Consider the following 18789-nt stretch of genomic DNA (forward strand, 5'->3'; position numbering starts at 1 on the left):
TCATGTGAAACCAATGAATAGGGGGTAAAATTTAGTTGGGGGACAGAACTGCAATGTTGTACTACTGTATATGGCGTTATTATGGCGTGTCCATCGACTGTGCTACTACTGTAATAGAGTGTACTTAGAGCACGAAAAAGGTTATGGAGGACAAGTGAATAGCTGGGTCACTCGGGGACTTAAGGCCTAAACATCAGTCTTAGAGGATCCACGACATGTAAGTTAAAGCTACTGAGAAAACAGGAGGACAGAGCTGGAACTACTACTGTTTTAACTCTACCAAATCCTCCAAACAAAGGTTAAAATGTACTTGGGGAGCCACTCAGTGGCGCCCTCATTTCTGGACGATCTATCTTAGTTCGTCTCTTCGTAACTTCGGCCTTAGGACCCCGACTGACCTAGTTATTTACTTCCAGAAGTTAGGGCGCCATTGATTGGCGCCTCAACTACATTTTACCCAAACAACCTTAACAGAAGCGAATAGCTAAGTCATGTCGTGCATTACGTCCAAAGAAAATAAAAGGACCGAAAATCCACCAAGCATGCACGCAACAACTTATATCCACACATTTTCGATTTGTAATCGCCAGCTGATGGCCCTGGAAAGGCCCGTCAAGTATGCCTTTATGAAAGCTGTTCAAATTCGCCTGCTTCGCGACATCAACGGGAGTTCCACAGTTAGGGTTAAGTTGCTCCTTCCACAGTAATCCACGACCACTGAGCCATTCGCTGAATTCCTCCCTGGACTTCGATGCGAATTTTGGGCAAGTAGTAATCAGAGTGAAGTCACGGAGTCAGCAAGTTGGCGGCAACCATTATGCAAATGAAATGGTTTAACAACAAGAACGGTTCCTGTGCTCTACGAACTTCTCCGTGACCTTATTCGCGCTTTGATTGCAAGGGAGTACACATTATTACAGTAGTATCGCAGTCAACGTACCCGTCATAATAACACCATGGTAGCAGCACAGTTCGATCCCGTCGTGTCAGGGTGCCGCCTCCCCCCACCCAAACTACATTTTATCCTGAATAGGGCGTTGAGGGCACCGGAACGTGTTCAAGATAGCGCTTTAACGTCCCTTTCTTACTCCACTTTTAAAACGATTGGGGAATAGAGTAGACCTCATCCGTGCTCGTAGTCTTCACCTACAACTTTACATTATCGCATAGGTTTCCCGACTACGGCATTTTCGTGGTACGTTCCCTCTAACGCTGCGCCAAAACACTAGAAGTTTCTTACCGCTTGAAAAAGGGGGCAACTTTATGGTTGTATTATTCACAGATGAACTCAGTGGTCGAAGCAGCATCCTGTATTCGACGTGCACTTATTCCGATGTATGAGACGTATAAATAGTCGGGCCAAAACGACAAGAAGCTCGGTGCAGCTGCTTAAAGACCGCGTATCATGAAGTTGACGTGGTACGGAAACCTCAGGGAAACGTAGAGTTCGGCTTGTAGATTACGGCAATAAGTGTGGCTCGGCTCATCTTTCCCTAATCACCATAAAAAAATTCGTGGAAGACGGCGTTCTTTCCTACGGAAGCAGTTGCAGCGCGCCACTCTTGTGCACGCGTTGCGTCGATGATCGAGGCAGCTGAGGAGACCGGAGCGTGGACAAACACGACACAGGCGCGTTCTAACGCCCATCGTAGGAACTTAAACGATTCCCACGCCGGTTTTTTAGACGACTAGGGGAGATCGAAAGGGGCGACGCTCGTCTCCGTAGTCTACAATGTACACGTTTTTCCTAGGGTCTCCGGAACTCGTCTATTTCATGATACGCTGCCTCTAAGCGGCTGCGCTCGAAGCGATGCAGGGGAGTGTAACGATTATAATCGAGGGGGATCCTTGCTGGCACCACTACTCGCTGCTGCAATTCGCGATGGTCTCACTTCAACCAACCAACCCCGCAACCCCTAGCTCCACCGCTGAGCTTCGAACGCAGGGGCTTACGTAACTGCACCGAGTTTCCTGACGTTTTGACACGACTATATCAGCTGGAATGCGAACTACAAGCCATGCGCTTGGCTGAAAAAATATCTCACCAATGCTCTCTCCCTAAGGGAATAAGAATACCTGAGGCTTCTGATGCACACATGTGCCGGAACAATTTCCATTTCACCTTGTCGTAGCTATCACCACATACATTACAGTATTCCAAGCGTTGGATAAATTGCAGAGTAGGCGGGGAAACTATGAGTAACTCGGTAGTCCATAGTTACCCGTTTTCCCTAGTGGTCACTAGAGAAAACGAAGCAACTGGCTAGAGAGAAATCGTGATACAAAACTGAATTCTGAGCGGAAGTGCTAAAGACCGCCAAAATGCAACCGGAAGGGCGAAGTCAATGACGTCGTGAGCGGTCGATGCAACGCAAGTATCGTAGCCCGTAACGACAACGTGCGTACTGCGTACCGTATCGTAACGCGAAACTTTCTGTAATAAAGCCAAAACGACATCCACACATATAAAAAAAAACAGAACAGAAAGCTTTTTCTGTTTTTCAGAGGTGGTTTCCTTTCTCTTTCTATAAACATTTCAGGAAAGTATCCATTGGGACCAACGGAGTTGTATGAGGTTTTCACGACTTGAGAACTCTCGATTTTTCGAAGCAACCAAAGGTTAACCAAGACATCCTTTTTTTTGTGTCGACAATATGACTTTTTCCGATGTGCACAAGTGAAATCAACTTATGGATCCGTGAGGATGAAGGATAAGGATAAGAAGCTGTTAGGACAGGAGCACTGTCCTGATACAACAATTGGCTTCGTAGGTCTTTCATCGGATCTCATATACATTAGTATACATTACTGAACCCGAGTTGAAGTCGAAGGAGTTGAAGCATCCTTAGAAAAGGTTTTCTCGGATGCTTTACTGCTTCAAAACACTCTCCACGCATTGGAAAGGCCACCAGATCCCGATCGTGACATGATTCAGAAGGAAGCGACCAATTTTGTTTTCTGGAGAGATTGGAATATTGAGAGGAGAGGCAGATTAATTCCGCTCATCATGTTGTGGACCAATGTTATATCACAAATCCAATGATGAAACTAAAACTAATGCTAAAATACTGCCAAAGTAACTAAAATTAAGGTCCAGGTCTGCCAGGTCTGTCTGGACCACGTCGGGTACAGTTATGGTCCTGACGCGATTATGTGTATGTATTCGCAATGTTTTCGACTGTGTTCTGTACTACACTACTATTTACAATTTCTCTGATGGTGAAAAAGAATTTAAATTATAAAAAAGAAGTTGTGTATATTGGACAGTTTCATTCATAGCATACCCCTTGTACGCAGGAGTCTTTTTTCGTGGAATTCAGGATTGTTTGTATTTGAGATGATGCTTCACAATTTCACGAAATCCTCGATAAATTTTTAGCACTAGCGACTCAACAAGACTTCATTAACGGGGGAATCCGTCATAATATCACTGGAGTTACCGTTTCGTGGAATACTTCCATCTCTTCGTTGCTTATCGCTCGCTCTATCACTCCTGCCAATCGGGACTTGATTATGGTCGATGAGAATATAATTGGCGTCTAAGAGATTCTTTTATTCGCCAGCATATCGATCGCTCTCACGTCTATCAGTTCTCTTCTACTCTATTTAATGGATATTTTACTTATTTTCTACTTTTGTGCAATTTTCGTGAGCAATACTTCGTTGTGTTTTCTGTTTCATAACTTTAGTTCCTTTTTATTCCCAGAGAAAAAAAAAATCACATCTTATAGATTTGTGGATATGCATTTCATGGACACATATATGGAATCACTCTAAATTTCCTTCCTTTCCTTCTGCGTCCTTTTCGGAAAGTAATATTTTTTCCTCCACTCAAAGAACTATAGTGATAGAATTGTTTTGAGAGTCCATACAAGTACAACACATACCACTAAATATTCATATTGTTTAAAACAGGTTTACGGTAATTTTTCATTCTAAACTGAATAGTTATCCGTGCAAAATAGCCCCTAAACAATGTCCACTTGTCTGTCTTAAACGGAGAAGATCAATTCTCAAAGTTTACCAGTAGAGTTTACCAAGGAGAGGAAAGCTACGAAAGACGCTTTAACAGCTCTGTTATAATTGTTCATATTTCTTGATTTTCAACTGTTTGACTAGAAAACACGCACATTTATTTATTTTATTTATTTTTACCATTTCAAAGCATTGGTTGTTACGGTATGACTTACAACTAACTTTTTAAAATGTCACTCACTCGTATTGCACCATTAAATGGAGTTAACATAACTCTAGTAGGGTCAAAACGAAATGAAGCACGATACATTTACGGAATAAGCTGCGTTCGAAGCGGTGCAGCGTAGTGTAGCGGTTAGAGTCAAGATAGGACCCTTCCTGGCACCATTCCTTGCTATAGTTCGCGATGGTCCCGCCTCGATTCCAGTCGCTATCCCCTCCGTGCCGCTTATGCAACAGTACTGTGCTTCTTGAGGTTTTGATCATACTACAGTCCAACGTATGATTATCAGAGATTACTCGTCCATGAATGGACGAGTTGTTAGCCGGTTGTGACGCACACATTCCTTTACTGTTATAAACACTGCATATGAAGTCACAATGTCCACGTTTTGTTGCTTTTGTCAGTGACGAGTGTGAACTGTCACAAGGTTTTCCGTTCTGGTAGAATAACATTTTAGCGAGAACGCATCCTAAATGCTCTTTTTCGATAGAGTTATCCAAAAAAAAAACCTTCCTTAGATTTCAGGGAATGCTATTTTTGAATGAATTTCGTGTAGTCTTTGATAAGGCACATACCAGTCTTCTAAGCAGGCACTTTTATCTTTGATATTATCAGACCACTCGATCGGAACATTGCCACCTAAATCAGCGCGATAACGTTTGGTGACGTGTACATCAGCAGATCCAGTTTTTCGTTCATTTTTCAACGCCGCTGTGTTAAAATCTGTTCTGGACTTTATACAAGAGCGTTGAAATTTGAAAATCGAATAGATAAAATTCTCACGAACTCTATAAACGAAATCTTCATGTATCATTTGATTCTTCATTCGCATTTAGTTCAGGTGATGTTTAAAAAGAGTTTTATTTTTCAAACGTCGCAATTTTCAAGCCTCTTAAAAATTTCCGTTCAATCTCCACTCAAAAGCGATGAAACTTCACGACTGTTTTCAATATGCGTTTTCTTCTGTGAAAACGCGACTTCCCAGGAATTGCAGGACCAAATTCACTCGAAGATATCCATTCGAAATTAGTTTTTCTCTTTTACTTCATAGAGAACTTACTTTCCATATTTAGTTGAGGTTTAACAAAATCTACATTAAAAAAATCAAAAAGAAAAATAAAGTAAAATGTGATCGAAACTACATTTTTTTGTGTTTTTTTTTTGTCCAAAATTAAAAACTAAGTATTAATTATAATTTGATGTAATTGTTGCTCAGAGTATGAATATGCTCTTTCTACTTCCTAGTTTGAAATATTTCAGAAAACCGAAACAACATCATTATGCACTTATTTGAGGAATAGCCTGGAAATTCTGCAGTCAAAATTTTTGAACAACTCCCGAATAATCGTTAATTTTATGGTTGTCGTGCTGATTAAGATATTTTGCTTTCAGGTCAGGTCTACTTCCATTTTAGTTCATCCTGAGACAGGAGAATTCCCTCATGCCTATATTATCGAAACTGGCATATTCTCTTGGATTTCCTGTGCTAACCACAAATTGCTACGAAACACTGCATACATGGAATCCGGATTGTAATCAAGCAATAATTGTAAGTGATCACTTTGAAATGATGACGATTAGTTAGTTTTACATCCCTGATATACTATAGAAGAGCATTTTCAGGATACTATTCCTGAGGGGATTCTCTTTTGTCTAAAAGTCTATGCTCCATTTTATTTGGTTAGTTTTTTTTTGCCATTTTAGAATTTACATGATCTTAAGAAAATATCTTCTCATATTTTATTTTACTTCAGACAACTTCTTTAATTGCGAAAAAAGGTGATGTGCGACGAGTTGATTGGATCCGTTATTTTCGGGATGTTATTCGATCTTCTATATTTCTCAACTTTAATATGATATTTTTTATTTTCTTTCTTTGCCGGATAAGGTGATTCAACAATCTTCCACATTTCTTTTTTTGTGAATACTAAGGATGTTCATGGATAATTCATTTCTTTGATCTGTGCTCATGTAATTTTACAGAAGTGTATTGGGCTTTTTCACTCCTATCTCCATGGGTTTGGTTAGTAGCATGATTGGAAGTTTTTTTTCGTTGCTAATTGAAAAACGTAGTCGCTGGCCTGCTTTAGCGCTCTACTTAACTAATTTGGTAAGTTTCCTTTAATTTCCCTCTCATGTTTTCTTTTCTTTTAATACTGAGCATTAATTTGCTATAATTCCTATAACTATTTTTTTTGCTGATAGATCTTTTGCATCATCACAATTTATTAACTTACTCTTAAGTTTTTTGCTCTGTAAGCCTTTAAAACCAGAAAGAATGATAGTTTACATTGAAAATAAGGTAATTTGAAGGCATCTGAAACTCTGTTTCGGCAACTCTCAAATCATGGATATATTCCAAAAGTCAAAAATGCAGAAGTTATACCGTTTGTGATTGGAATGGGCCTATTCTCGCATCTCTATTCGACGAAGAAACTTGAGAGTGGAGCGAAAAAAGCATTGAAGTGAGCACTACCTCATTTCAATAATACAAATAACCAGTTCATGATGTAAAAAATAATTTAGTCTTATACATAATCCTTGCAAAGAGAGGGATATCGCTGAGGACTATCCAGTTCCAAAGCAATTCAAAGCATTCCTATACGATCTCAGAAAAGAATATGGAAAATCTCAACTATGTGAACATAGGCATTCTTGTGTCAGTAATATTGCGGAGGTAAGGGTATTTTATTTATTTTAAGTATTTTATTAAGTCATTTCTATTATTTTGTTCACAACCATGAAAGTTACGAATAATATTTATGGATTTATATTTCTTTTCGTACTCGTGGGTGCTTTTCGATGTTGTGTGCTTTTATAATCTAGCAAATTGGGGAGTAATACATCACCGATGACTAGCGATTGAATTCATTTTGAAAGACTGGTTATTCTTCCAGAGCTAGGTAAAAATTCTGAAATTGTGGAAAAATTAAGCCGACACTAAAAGTCTTCGAACGGGTGAACTTGATTCACTTTCTACTGAAACATCACAGAAGAACGATAGAGCGTTCATCAGGTGGAGAAAAAAGTGCTTTGTGGCGGGCGCGGCGCGTTCACCGGGCTGAACACATTCCGAGCTGAACTATGTGTATAGTATATATAACAACACCGCATTACGCGAGTACCACACCTCTAATCCCTCCTTATTACAATTCATCTTGATTTGCACTATTGAAGAGATCTTTTTCAGAGTTTCATGAGCAATTTTACGTTTGGAATTGGATTGAGCTCTGCACTGGTGCTGCTTAAGAATATAACAATTTTGTTCAAGAATCCTAGAAAAATATTGGAACAGTTATTTTCCAAGTCATCGCTTAGAATTCCTACATTCTTTGGTTTAATGCCACTGATATTCCATGTGAGTTTTTTAGTCATTGCCTTTGGCCAGTATTCCAGACAATCCACAAATAAATCCTTCGTTCGTTGATTGTAGTTATCAGTCCTAACATCCATATAGATATGTACACATATAACATACATATAGATATTTTGGATAATATAGATATTTTGATATTTTGGGCGGGTGTAGCGCAGTCGGTTAGAGGTCCGTTGTAGCCACACGGTCGAGGGTTCGAAACTGCCTTAGTGCAAACCAAGCCTTTCATCCCTCCGGAGTCGATAAATTGGTACCAGACTTGACTGGGAGGATAAAAACACTGACTTGACACATCGGCCGGCCCCCGCAAGTCATTGTATAGGCCAGTTACACGTTCGTAATCCTCAAACGATTCTGAATTGAAGTGAACGTGGAGGCGCACCCCAAGCGGAATGATTAACGCCAGTGACTTTATCCTTTATCCTTATAGATATTTAAGAAAGTTTTATTATTTTATTTTTAGGGATTTATTTAGAAATATGTAATATCAATTTGTTTTAGTGCACATAGTTAGTTTTGGTGCTACATTCCCGATCGTATCAACTTCTGTAAAGTCAGAGAATGGGCAAAGTTTATTTCGCAGTCAACTTCTTGTATAGGTTTGCAATACGAGAAAATGAAGGATTAAGGATAAGGTGTCTGGCGCTAATCAATTCGTTCGGGATGCGCCACTTCAATTCAGAATCGTTTGAGGTTTACGAGTGTGCAACTGCGGTTATACCTATACAATGACTTGCGGAGACTATCCCAAGTACCAAATCAGCGTCTTTATCTTCTCAGACAGGCCTAATACCAATTTATCAACCACGGAGGGATGAAAACCTTGGTTGGCACTAGGGCGGAATCGAACCTCCGATCGATCGTGCAGAGAGTGGAACCTCTTTACCGTCTGCGCTACATCCGCTCCGAGAACAGAACACCATATATTCGTAATAAATTAGTTACAAGCCAAAGATAACAGAAAATGAATGGTTCGCACTTGTGAGGCAAAGACTTTGTTGTAAGGGTTGAATCCAAAAGAATTTGAACTACTGCTAACTATTGCGCTTGACACAAGTCTGCTTCTGGAAACATCCATGTGGTTTGATCAGTGATCATTATGCATCCATCAATGTCCATAAGTACAACATAAACTGTTGATGCCCTCTTATGTTATTAATTTATCGTGTACAACAAAACTAGTTACCGATATTATCTTAGTTTTTTTTTTCAAAAAAGTAGTCATTTTTAGACGGTGAGGTGTTCCATGAATCGTTTCCCTCAATCCGGTAACACTTGTCGAAATATCATTGCGGGAGCTGCTTCTGGTCTTGCAATGTTAGCATTTCCAAATGTTGCCATAGCCATGTATGTTATGTGGAAAGCAATTGAGGTAAAAATAGATTAGAGAAAAACAATTTGAGTTTATTTTTAGAATTAAAACTTTTATTTCAGATAATTTTTTATGATCTTGTAAAACAAGGAAAAATCCGACCACTACCATATGGGGATTTGCTGTTATATACCGTATCTACTGGTTATGTTCTTTGGCAAATTATTATTGAGCCACAAGCGATTCGGAAAGGTTATCTCAAATTTTTGCTGGGACTCACAGGAAATAGGTAAGGTTAAAGTTATTTCATCGAACAAAAAAAAAACTGATGGTTTCCACTTCCTTTTTTTAACTTTTGCTCACACAGATGTTTGACTTATTATAACATTAAGTCATTCAATCAAAAACGCAGATTTGTTGTTTTTTTTTTGAAGGAATAAAATAGACAAGGTTCTTCTTTATCTAAAATATGTTCTCTTCAATAATTTACGATCTTTTTTGCAAAGATAAAGAAAGAAAAGAAAAAAATGTAAATTATGGGAGATAATAAGATAAGGAATGGCTGTAGCTATTTTCTCAGAGTTTTTTTCTCGCATGCAATTGAAAAACGGTATTATTTGAAATGATCCAATGCGCTTCTGAGTTTGATTTTTTGTAATCTGGGTTTTTCTGACACGTACGCGCTTTTTCAGTAATTTATGCTTGCATTTCATAAATTCTTGGCTAGTTATATATTTAATTCGTACAAACCCCAAACTTCCACTTAATCCATTCACTCTTTTATTTATTTTTGTTACAATTTTCAGGATGTCTTTGCTGAATCGTGATCTATACGAACATTTTGGTTACCAGTCACGTTTATTGTTTCCATATCGCCCAGTGCTCAATACCAAATATGTTACAATAAATCCAATGCTTTATCAACCAATCGCTCCGTGTTCTGGAATTTGATCTGTCATTAATCGATAACAGGATCTTCTACTACGTATTTTTATGGGAATTTTCGGGTTTATTCCAGTGGAAATGTGGCTTTTTATGTCTAAGATTGTTCCTAATTGACCATATATTTGATTTATTTGTAAATAACATGGTTTGTTTTTTGTACGTGTATCCGAGCAATCGATAGTGCGGTGTGGCCGCAATCTTACTCCACTGGAGTTATCATTTGTGGCGCCGGCTAAGTTTCCCTTTATATACCTGTACCATTTATTGATTTTATTCGAATGATATTTGAGTATTCATCGTTGTCATTGGGTATATAGTTCATTCTGGTGATTTTATTCAATTACAAATTGATTTCTTGTTTCTTTTTCTTTAATTTGTGACCATTTAAATGTTTTTATCAGACTGTACACTTTCACTCACCGCTCCATAGGTGTCTTGTAAGAATTTCTATGTGCAATTATTTGTTTATTTATTACTGAAATATTCTCAAATCACGTTTATTATGTGAAATAATTTACTTGAGAATAATTCTTATTGTTAAGCTTTGTAAACTGGTATTGTACAAGATTTCAAGTAAATATGTAAATGTGAATTTATTACAAAGATTTTTTAAAAGTGTTTTCTTCGTAAATCTGAACTTTTTTTTGAAGATATGGGAAAATTCCGAACCAGTCAGTTGTCGAACACAGTTTTGTGCAGCACTATTTAAAGAATGATCATCGCTGTTTATTTCCGGAAAGTTCTAAAATCAAAAGGTTGTGATATACAAATACTCGTTGTTTACATCCATGTTATTTCGCTCTAATTTATAAATCTATCAAATAATTCGGAAATTATTGACAGTAGGACATCCAAGTGGTTAAAATACATTGAAAACACGGTGTCGTAAAAAAAATTATAATAGAAATCTACTAAAGGACATTATATCGTTGATCCTTACATTCGAGGAAATCATTTCTCATGATTTATTATCTGATATGACTACGATATAAGATTCTTCTCGCAACCCGATTGTATTTGGGCGTATCGTATTTTTTAAATGTTCGATGGGAATCAGCAACTGATAAATAATACAAGGGCCTATCAGACACTACACGTGGAGTGTAGTCTGCTCGACGAGAACTTTGGATTTGAACGGTCGAAACGCTATCATATTTTATGGATTCCATTCATCATACGCTATTTACAGGAATTTCTGTGATTTCTTGTGGTACATTATGTAATCACGGACATATGCTCTCTTTAATCATGCAGCGCATCCCACAGAATTCCAAATTCAACTTGAATTTGGGTTTTGTCTGCTTTAACAGTGCTCTTTGATTCTTTCTTCATTACAAATTGACAAATTACTAGTTGGTTTTTTTCTCTATGTGGTAGTATTTGAAATTTATTGTTTTTCTTGATATTTTTTTGGCGTTTCATTGTTTGAGGAAGCTACCGGACTCTTCCATATCTGCTTTTTCCATCCATGATTTATGTCATTCTTCATGTTCTGCTACTATTTTAAATAGCAGAACAAGTTTCACATTTTAGAATAAAATCTTGTTTCTGTGACAGTTAGCTGTACATTTTCAAGAATTATTAAGTTATTTCTTAAGAAAACTTTTACTTATTTCCAATTTTATTTTGAAATAAGGAAGAAAGTTGAGTTTGGATGTCGTTTTAACAAAACTATGAAAGAGTTTCCTTTTTCTAGTTTCCCACCACATTTTTTTCTCTGTATGTAATCACGGAAGCTTTGATTCGCTCAGTTCGTGTCTCTGGAATGCTGTCACTCTGGAATAGTACTATATTCATTACAGATGGCGTACTTATCAAAATTAGCACATGCTTTAAATATGCGAGTACTTACAACTAATTGCTATGAGACCATTCATACTTGGGAGCCTGATTGCTATAAGGCTATTTGGGTAAGTGAATTGATGATTTGAGTTGAGTTTCTTTCGTAACAACCTCTTTTTTGGCACTGTGCCAATCTTTGCTGCTCTGAACCCCTACAGACATCGAGTGACGGTTTCTTATTTTTTAAAATGAAATTTGGAATCTGTCGTTTATTCTGATCTTTCGCATATGACCATCCATTTGTCGCATTGCCCCCCGTCCCAGTAGTTTTCTACTGACTATTGATGCTTTATTTTTTCGCATTTTTTTCAACTTTTTTTCTTGTGTGATTGCGTATAAATAGGTATGTGTCCACCAGTTACGTCCTGTCTTTTGTGCCTTTTCCTTGAAATTATTTTGCTTCGAATTTTACTTAGAATCAATGCCTATCCGATTGTGTACATAGTCGAATTCGACCTTTTTCAACCGTGTGAGCGCGACGCGTTTGTCGCAGCGCACAATTCTCTCATGCTTGAGAAGCACTTCCACGTCCTAGGATTCTGCACGGGCGACAACGCACTGCGCTCACCCGGTTAAATACATTTGGCGTCGAATATCGATGCATATTCGAAGCCTAGTTTTTACATATGGCGTCGAATATTTTTTGGACTCATAGTAGGTGTACTGTAGAAATTGCCATTATTTGCCTAACCTTTGGTAAATGGAAGCGACTGTGAAGCTATTTACGATTGTACAGACGCTACTGCTTATGTCGCCAAGTGGAAATGAGCTACTGCGACGCATCTCCGACTTGCGATGCGTTAATCCCTCTCCTCGAATAAGAAAAATACAAATAGGACCATGCTTTCCTTGCGATCTTCTAATTCCGCGAAAATAACAGGGCATTTGCTGTCATTTGATTGGGTATACCATAGGACTGGATTGCTGAAACTCTTTTCGGGTTTTTAATTGGAAAAACCTAGTCGTATAGTTTGGAACTCTACAGAATTAATGGCAAAATTTCAAATTGGTGCCATTCAGTAATGGCCGTGTTTTTTTTTTTCAAATACTTTGTTCTGCTTAGAAAGCGGGTCGGTTGATCCACGAATATGGATCTAATACACAGGCGTCTCCTCTTAGGTTGGGGTTTATTCAACGGAGGTTTTACTACGAAACCACTCTCTGTAGTTGGTACAAAATATTTTCAAAAATGAAGATTTTGAGTTTGTGAACGCAAGTTTGGAAAAATTACGGTCATTGACCGATAACAACCAGATTGTACCCTTAGTCTAAAAATCCATGCACCATTTTCGAATCCACATCCATAATACAAATGTATCGTCATCGATCTCCAAAGTGCATGTCTGTGAACACAATACCAAAACATTTCTATAAAACCATGATGTGAAAAAATTGGATAAATTCCGCATGAACTCACTGTTGATCAAAAATAAAGTCTAACAACGATCAAAAAACAGAGTCATTCGGCCTTCAGGAATCCTAGTTGCCAACAATCAGTTCACCTTCAGTTTATTTAGTTCCTTACTCTAAAAACACACTTTTCAAGGATGTTTTTATCATGACCTTTTCCATTTTTTTACCAGAAAAAGTTTTTATTTTTTTTATTGTTGCCTTTTCGATCCGCCGATTTAAACGGGGAAAAGAAATTCAAATTTCAGGTTGCAACGCCTAACGGGTTTTGGGTCTCGTTGCGAACATATCTTACATTTTATACGGTTGGTTTTTCGTAGCTGGAATATTTTCTGTTTTGAAGTAGTAATTTTTAAGATCTTTTTGACTTTTTTCACAAACAGTATTATTTTGTTGGTTTGTGAGCCGTAGTAGGCGGGGGAGGGAGATCTATGTATTTACTTCATGGATTCTGCTTCTCGATATGTTTAATGAAGTGTGAACAACATTTGCAGGTGGAGTTAAAGCAAAGCTTTTTGCATGAAGTACTTTTTTTTATTTGAAAAAAGAGGAAATGAATAGCTGAGAAAAGTGAAATATAAAAATGATACAGTGCCAATAAATGTTTTCTTCGCTTATTGTTAGAGTATTTTTATACTTTTATTCAACTTTTAGTGGTGCTCTTCTTCTAAAGCAGAAATGATTGCTAGCAAAAATTCCAAATTTTATGTGAAATTTACTTTAAGCGAAATGCATTCATTTTCTTAATGATTATGAAAATTTCAGCTAACAACCTTAATTGGCAGAAAAGGGAACTTAAGGAAAATAGAATGGAAAAAGTTTTTTATCGACGTCATGAGATCCTCGACGTTTCTAACAATTAATTTGTTGTTATTTCAATTTTTTCTATGTCAAGTAAGGTGTGTTTCTAACTATTAAGTGATGATTTCTTCGAAAATCTTTTAATTTCAGGCATTTATTAGGGTTTTTCACAATTCCGACGATGGGTTGGTTGACGAGCATTTTCGCAACTTTTTGTGCTATCCTTATTGAAAAACAATCCAGAAGACCAGCACTAGCATTGTACACAGCGAACTTGGTACATCGTTGAGGTCCAAATCTAATTTTATTCAATTTATTGTTTCACTAAGAGAAATTTCCAGGCATCTGAGACCCTTTATCGTCAGTTGTGCAATCATGGATATTTATTCAGAATGAAATACGGTGAATGTATCCCATTTGCTATTGGTGTTGGAATTTTTATGTTTCTTCGTGCTCGAGGAAAACTCCAACCAACACTACAAAAAGTACTCAAGTGAGTCATTGCTAGGATCCTGAAAAGAGTAGTGATCCTGTAGAAACTGTAGAAAATAGCCCTGCTACTGTAATGTTAAGAGTTTCGTTTTATGCACTTACAAAATAATCTTTTTATGCAACGGTGAACTTCTTGAGTTACTAGTTACTAGTTTTTTAAGCTTGTGCTTAGAAGTCGCAAAAAGAGAAATAATGATAGAATTCTAAAGAAAAAATATGATTTGTTTCCTTGCAGCTTCTCGCATTGCCTGACTCCCAGTGAGGATATTATGGATTTGAAAAAACTTCCAGATGATTTTCATGCTTTGTTGGCTAAATTGCGTCATGATTTCAATAAAGCTGAAAAATGTGAACATAAATATTCCTGTGTCAGTGTTGCTGTTGAGGTGTGTTTGTGTGAATTTACTTGTTTATTTTTAATTTTACTACTTACTTATGATCTATAGAAACATTTACGGTTTTCTTTCAGAGTTTCGTGAAGAATTTTGCTATTGGTACGGGTATAAGTGGTGCACTTGTATTGCTTGGAAATCTTAGAAAGTTACTTACAAACCCTTCCATGATTCCCAGGATACTTTTTTCGTTGCGGAACTTGAAGTTGCCATTGTTTTTTGGATTGATGCCATTTTTATTTCATGTAAGTATTTATATGCCGAGATTTACATGTATAAAATTTTGAGATTGGTACCGTAATTATCTTAACAGGTTACCAGATGTTTACTCAACAGAAGAGCGGATTGTCCTAAGGAGATTAGTGATACTGTGGCTGGAATCGTTTCTGGTGCTTCAATGACGGTTTATCCAAGTGTAACGATAGGGATGTACACAATGTGGAAAGGGATTGAGGTTACTTATGTTAAAAGGATTTTGGACCAAAATAATCTACTTTAGGAAGACGTACGTTTCTAAACGTATTTAACTGCGCTGACCTCAAATTTATTTTTGAAATCTCTTTTGTGGTTTGGGGGGGGGGGGGGGTACATTTCAGTTGAAAATTCGCCTAAATGCATAGAAAAAAGGGAAAAAAAGTTTTGTGTAACATCATTGAAGTTTGAGGAACAAAATTCCTAATTAATATTTCTCAAGTTTGAGTTCTGTTAATGAAAACTCATTTACGAAATAATCCAAAATATTGAATACTAACTGTAGAATAACAATTCAGGACCAACTCTCCGAAATCCATTCGAAAATGTTTATGTTGTTGGAAAACATCCACATTGCTCTCCACCCATCTCCTCGTAATAGATTAGATTCCATAAAATTTCGCATTTGAACGTGCTTAATTCAGTAAAATTGCACTAAATTACTTTAATCGAATGATGATAATAATTTCATTGCTAAAAACCAGCTGCAAGATGCAGACTGCATAATTATAATGTTTTCCTTTCAAAAACATAATTCATTTCTTCTACAGTATTCGTGTTTGTACAGTATTTCTGTAGCGTAAATACTTAAAAGATTTCCATTTTTCATTATCCGTCATTACTAGTAATCTCAAACGTACAAACAAACTTCTTCTGTCCGAACAAAGGCTTTTAGGGTAATTAGGTTTCAAGGATCGTCATGTCTCTACTGTAAGAGCGCGCTTTTGTTTCATTTTGAGGATTTTCTCAGTATTTTGTACAGTCTTTGATAGAGGTGAAAATAAGCTAACAGATCTGGAGTACTGTAATTGAGCTCTACTGAGAGACTTTAATATTGATATCAACGTCATTTCTTCTATTTCATATATCTATCCTTAATATACGTGATACTTTTTAGTTCTATAATAATTATTTTATATGTAGTTAATAAATTTTTTTGCGGCCTTTACTTTGCCTTTTTCCCTCGTGAATACAGTGGGCGTTTGTCGCAGTTCAGCATTATACTAAAGAAAAAGGTGACGTGTTTTTCTAACCATCTGGGATTGAAGAACTCAATTTTGCAGTAATCCCGTTTCTTCAAAATATTTGTATTCTACCGTATAGGAGAGAAATTTAGCTTTTTTTAGGCTGTCTACTTGTGCCTTATGGAAAGTAAGATTTTACCGGCTATTCCATTCGGTGACATCATCCTCTATACATTTTCTACTGCCTATATGCTTTGGGCAACAATAGTTGAGCCTCAAGCAATTCGTAAAGGATATTTGGGCTTCCTAACACAACTTACCGGTAACAGGTTAGTTATATATGATGAAAGCATACAATTTTTCCAATGAAACCCAGTTAGAACGCCTAATCAGAAGGATTTTTATTTTTAGATGATTTTTTTCTGATATTATCATAGTTGGTTTTATTTTTCTCGTAAGGGTCGTAGAAGTTAATGGTACCAATGTTTTAGGATAATAGCGTTCAATCGTGATTTATACGAACATTTCGGATTTCAATCGAAATTAATGTTTCCGCATGCTCAACCAGTTCTTAACACAAAATATGTGACATTAAATCCGATGCTTTATCAAAAAATAATGCCTCCTCATTAATGAATAAATAATAATAGAAGATTTTGTTGTTTTAAATTTACACTTTGTTTTTTGAGGTTATTTTAACTTCTTGACTTATCTTCTGATGTATATTATGTCAACAAAAGAGGAACATTGAAGTTGTTTTCCTCTAACAGACATTGTTGACGAATTTATTTTTCCATCATACCACTCAACGTAATTTGCCTCAATTTTCCAAATTTGTATAGTTTCATTGATGATAACGAGTTCTTTTTTTTCTCGACCTGTTTTCATGTCCATATGTTTACTAATAATGATGTGGAACGTGTTTTGTCCCAAATCTTATTATGGCTCATGATTCAAGATTATCATGTGATTTGTTTTCGAGTTCGCTTTCAAGAACTTTATTAGCAGTTTTTCTCTCGCTCTCGTATTTGATGAGAAGTTATCTCAGGCTCTTTTTTATTGCTGGATTCTGGAAAACATTCGAACCTACGCATTTTGTGGAGATAAAATACGAGTGATTAACGTGAATGATAAAGGATATCTTATTTGTGTTTACGCGGTGTTCGAAAATCATAATGGAGTGAAAATACCAGTCGGGAAATGGTTTTGGTTTAAAAGTTAGCTTTCATTATTATGCGTCTTTCACTGCTACAGTTTCGGTTACGATGAATCTTTTAAAATGATGTGTTCCAAATGTAACATTTATAAAATTTGTAATTTAGAAAATCTAGTAAAGCATGTTTTATCAAAAATTCCTGTTACATCAAAGCATTGATGTTTAACAACACCTTTATCTGGCTATTTCATATAACAATGGATTCAATAGCAGCGCATCACTATTACGGAGGATTGAGAAGGAAGATGGACGGCGATGAACGGATTTTAAAGGAGGATCGATGGTGATCTGACTGAATGTTGTGCAAAATGCTGAAATGTTACGGCGACAACGACGCGTAACTGAGATCATTCAATGGCAAACATAGGAAAAAAACACAACATATATTAGATATATAACGATCAAAGTCCGATGGTAGTGTTGGTCGTTTAGGGGTTTTTGTTTTGTGTTTCTTTTCCTCTCTAATAGTAGTTTGCCATTTCGAGTTTTTGCAACGTTGATAGGATGTCGTGCATGTGATCTAGATGTCCTGATCGACCGAACCGAACTAAATGGATATAGGGAATGATGGAGGCTTAGGGATATTCCTCTAAAAATTTACTCGATGGATTCGCATAGCATAATTGAGTGCTGAACACAAAAATGCTTGCAATTTTGCACTAGTTTTACCAGTAAATATTCAAAAATACCCCAAAATGTGCGTAATACTAGTATTTACCGAATGGTTGTGGTGCTCCATTGCGTTTGTCCTGTAAGGCAGCTTCATAATCATCATCAGCTGACGATCTCTTCCCAAACCTTAACTCATTATATGATACGAGGTATTCAAAATCGAAACCTCACGGAGGATATAAGGATTTCACGCTCACCTGACCAACGCATTTCGCATGCCGCCTCCAGCACGACCGAAACGTACCAAAGCATTACGCATTGCTCGCTTATCGGGGCTGAAATTAGAAAAAGGCATTAGTTTAAGGACAGAGGTAGAAGTACCACTAATGTTAAAGAAGTCTTTCTTTCGGAAAAAGTTTCGGTTTCATTTCAGTGACTTATCTGCTAATTTTCAAACTTCTAAACGGAGACCGTTCAGTAGCTTTCGGTTAGGTCCGTACCAAAATTATTCCCTTCAACTTCTCTATGCTTCAAGTTGGGATTTGAGCTTTCCGACAAATTTTAGCACCGAAGTGATACCAGATATTTCAACACTCATAAGATAGCCATTATCATTTATAATTATGTATGAAATAATTGAATTAGTAGTGAACAAGGAGAGGTTGGAAAAATCAACTAACCTGGAGTCATCTTGTGCCAACGCGACGACAATCAGCACCGCTATGATGCAAAGCGATGTCGAAGCAGACGACGACAT

At 36.9% G+C, this 18789-nt stretch overlaps 3 protein-coding genes across 3 annotated transcripts; 2 read left to right on the forward strand and 1 right to left on the reverse strand.

Moving 5' to 3' along the window:
* Positions 1-5639: 5639 nt before the first annotated feature.
* Positions 5640-9837, forward strand: RB195_025814 (uncharacterized protein; the record flags this gene model as incomplete). The annotated part of the gene is made up of 10 exons (XM_064214119.1): positions 5640-5747; positions 5822-5878; positions 5953-6086; positions 6182-6308; positions 6512-6663; positions 6725-6875; positions 7389-7556; positions 8806-8946; positions 9009-9175; positions 9693-9837. 10 exons carry the CDS (start codon positions 5640-5642, stop codon positions 9835-9837), a joined length of 1350 nt encoding a protein of 449 aa, XP_064070000.1.
* Positions 9838-11633: 1796 nt separating this feature from the next.
* RB195_025815 (uncharacterized protein) lies at positions 11634-16837 on the forward strand (the record flags this gene model as incomplete). The annotated part of the gene is made up of 10 exons (XM_064214120.1): positions 11634-11741; positions 13332-13388; positions 13849-13982; positions 14035-14161; positions 14226-14377; positions 14612-14762; positions 14846-15013; positions 15082-15222; positions 16367-16533; positions 16696-16837. 10 exons carry the CDS (start codon positions 11634-11636, stop codon positions 16835-16837), a joined length of 1347 nt encoding a protein of 448 aa, XP_064070001.1.
* Positions 16838-17881: 1044 nt separating this feature from the next.
* RB195_025816 (uncharacterized protein) lies at positions 17882-18789 on the reverse strand (the record flags this gene model as incomplete). The annotated part of the gene is made up of 4 exons (XM_013453974.1): positions 17882-17967; positions 18139-18218; positions 18290-18367; positions 18713-18789. 4 exons carry the CDS (start codon positions 18787-18789, stop codon positions 17882-17884), a joined length of 321 nt encoding a protein of 106 aa, XP_013309428.1.

Source organism: Necator americanus, chromosome X (assembly GCF_031761385.1).
Source record: "Necator americanus strain Aroian chromosome X, whole genome shotgun sequence".
NCBI lineage: Eukaryota > Metazoa > Nematoda > Chromadorea > Rhabditida > Ancylostomatidae > Necator > Necator americanus.